The sequence below is a fragment of the Magnolia sinica genome, chromosome 7 (genome assembly GCF_029962835.1).
Source record: "Magnolia sinica isolate HGM2019 chromosome 7, MsV1, whole genome shotgun sequence".
Lineage (NCBI taxonomy): Eukaryota > Viridiplantae > Streptophyta > Magnoliopsida > Magnoliales > Magnoliaceae > Magnolia > Magnolia sinica.
The window spans coordinates 95,577,871-95,581,015 of NC_080579.1; the positions used below are offsets into that span (position 1 = coordinate 95,577,871).

At 40.7% G+C, this 3,145-nt stretch overlaps 1 protein-coding gene across 1 annotated transcript; it reads right to left on the reverse strand.

Annotated features, from left to right (window-relative positions):
• Positions 1-233: 233 nt before the first annotated feature.
• LOC131252188 (triacylglycerol lipase OBL1-like) lies at positions 234-2,500 on the reverse strand. Its single transcript, XM_058253053.1, has 2 exons — positions 1,929-2,500; positions 234-625 (listed from the first exon to the last, which is right to left on the reverse strand). Exons 1-2 carry the CDS (start codon positions 2,481-2,483, stop codon positions 368-370), a joined length of 813 nt encoding a protein of 270 aa, XP_058109036.1. The 5' UTR covers positions 2,484-2,500; the 3' UTR covers positions 234-367.
• Positions 2,501-3,145: the final 645 nt, after the last annotated feature.

The window sequence follows — 3,145 nt, forward strand, 5'->3', positions numbered from 1 at the left end:
TATTGCAATTTAAGGGTTATGATTTTCTGGATATCCTCCATCCAAGGTGAGGCTCGCCATATAAACAGTCTGGATTATTGAAATATGGCATTAGATTCAAAAGCTAAACTCCTACAACAACTGGTATAAACGGTATAGCTAAACCGTCTATCCTTCTACATGAAATGCAGAAAGACCCCATTGGCAAAAAAAGAAAAAAATTAAAAAAAGAAGAAGCTAGGAGATGGTGCACGTAAAGAAGGGTAACTTTGGTATTATATTATATAATAGTCAAGATGCACAACGGCATATTTTATTCCGCAGTGAAAGGGAAACATGCAAGAGCCACCAGGCTTTATACTAAAAAGACAGTAATGCCCCTTCCATCTCAAACCATTTCCTTCTCAGACACGGTTATTTTCGCAAGCCTTGTACTATTCACATAGTCCCTTGGGCCGTGAGAGGCAAGCCCTGGAATTATCAGCCCCAACAACCTGAAACCAAATGACATTCCACTTTCCTTGAAATCTGGACCCTGTGTTCTGCCCAAGAAGAGTGACTTGAACAGATCTGACCATGCATTGTAGTACTTTGATACAATGTATATCGGATTGAAGTAGTTCTTGTTGGGCTCCTCCCTCACCACCTGTTGTTTCACACAAATGAATACACATCAATACAAATGAAGTATTATTAGACAGGCAATCCAATCTCTTGATCTGGACTGTCCATCAAGTCCAGCACATATTTTATGGTCTACTATACACAAATCATGCCCATTGGATGGTACATTCCATTTTTGTAAGTTGTCCTTTAAATTTTTTTTTTTTTTACAGCCGCACATGTTGGGTGCCATGGATGGGATGGTTAGGATTGCCTGCTTAAAGTAATTCTTCAGAACTATAGGCGATCCATGATGGGCCCCAATAATTAAATGGCTCAAATGGTTGATTGGACTTACTGTAAAAAAAAAATAAAATATTGGCCATCCAATTCATCAGTTATGTGCAGCCCAAGGCTCCATGGGTTGGGTCCGAGGCTGTGATTTTTCCTGGCCCATTGATGGTCACACTAACAGACCATCATACTATATTTCTATATTTCACCATAACATGTCCCCAGAAAACCACATTCAGTACAATTTGGGCCCACCTAGATAAAGAAAATCCAAATCTCAGATGTATCGTGCTACAGGTAACAATAATATAATTGACCATTAAAAATTTTGTGGCCCACAAAAGCTTTGGATCAAGATGATATTTGTGTGGTTTCTTTATATAATTTTTGTGACCTTATCAACAGGTTGGATGGCAAATAAATATTCGGGTGGAATACATAGTTTTCAATGGTGGGGATTCAATCACAACAGTTGCGTATAGTGTGGTCCACTTAAGATTTGAGTCAACTTTATTTATGCGAACATGCACTAAAATGAGCTTTTAAAATGGTTGGACACTGTGAATTTAAGGTCAATTGCTTGAGTGATCCCACCATAACATGCCATGTCAAACGATGGTGCAGACCAAGGCTCGTACCTGGGGCCGTCCATGGGCTGAGCCCGAGGCTGTGATTTTACTCGGCCCATTGACAGTCATGCTAACAGACCATCACACAATTTGGGCCCACCTTCAAGTAACTTGAGCCGTTGATGCGGTGGGGATCATTGGTCTAAATTCTCTTCATCGCTGCCATCCAACAAAAAGTACAGATGCCAACAACCTGGCCCGGGTATGATCGGGTCCAACCTTTGAAATTTGAACTTTCGTCTGGGCCTCATCACAGCCATTCAACAAAAAATAGAGGTACCAACAACATGGCACGGGTTCGACCTACCATAAGAATGGTTCAGATCACCTTAAACTGGGCTAATCAGATTTATAATTTGTTGGGCTAAAGGAAAGCTACATTTCCTTTGAATCTATCCGTTGATTTAGAAAATAAGAAATTACCTTTCCAGCATACCAGCCGTTGAAGTAGATGCACCATCCAAAGTGCTTGTATTTAAAGGCCGGATTATCAAAGGGCACTCGAGGGACCACGTCATACCTGTACACCACCCTATAACACGTCTTTACAGGCATGTTTGTTTCCACATAGGAAGCAAAGGTCTCATCTCCAACCCTAGGCTGCCCATAGGTCACGATGCCCCACAGGCTATTCAAAATGGTAGTCTCCTCATGTAAAATCAGCATAGAAGGAAAGACAGCCGCGAGTGCAGCACCTAAGCTATGTCCTGTGATTACTATCTTAGCATTCTTTTGCTTTTGAAGCAATGACTTGAGTTTTTCCCTTATGATGTAGTAAGCCAGGGGCTTGTCTTTCTCCCCTTGGTAGTCCTTGGGCCATCCCTTTAGGTAGTCCTTCTCATCTTGGAGGCCCAAAGCTTTCATGAAGCCCACATGGGCTTTTTCCATTTTGCTCATGCTCATATAAGAAAAGTCGACGTCGGTCGACCAGTCCTTGGCAAGGAACGGCTCAGTACCACGGAAGGCTCCGACGATCATGCTGGCGTCCTCGGGCTTGTCGCATAAGATGTTTACTTGGGTGCTTTTGACCTTCTCGAACGCTGCATGGCATGGTTTTATCAGTTGGGTTGGAGTCAGTTCCAAGGATTTCTGGTCAACTCGATTATCCACCGTGTCAACTCAGTGAGTCATGAGAAATGGTTAAAAAGAAAACAAATTGCAGCAGTTTGTTGCTTTGGAAATTTGTGGTTGCTGCATATGAAATCTTAATTGATTGCCTGGCTGATTAACGGACCATGGTTCATAAATGGTGTGCTTAGCCTGATGAGTGGTCTAGATCTTGTACGTTCATGTATTCCAAAGGAAGCCCATGAGATGTAACAAGATTAAGAATATCTGCTGAAAGAAATGTTCTCATCTATATTTGGTGAGTTCTGTTTTGTTTTTGAAATGGTTTAAGAAGGAAGGATGTTTCAAAAATGTGACCAAAATGCTTTTTCTTTAAAAATTTCATTTAAATTCTTTTATCGCTTGTGTATGTTGTCCTGAGATTAATTCCACATTAGAAAACAATAAGAAATTATTAGTATTTATAAGTGGGATTTGTTGTAAAAGGCTTCAACCTTTAAGAAACATAGGGGTGTGGGTGTTGGACCATTTCTTTGCAAAGGTTGACCTTAAAATAACATTTTTTTTAATCT

What these genes read in the sequence shown, in the direction of transcription:
- LOC131252188 (XM_058253053.1), bottom strand. Translation starts at nt 2,483, where the DNA reads ATGATCGTCGGAGCCTTCCGTGGTACTGAGCCGTTCCTTGCCAAGGAC. An exon ending in ACGGCTGGTATGCTGGAAAG is followed by an intron (nt 626 to 1,928) that starts GTAATTTCTTAT and finishes GTGAAACAACAG; the next exon opens with GTGGTGAGGGAGGAGCCCAA.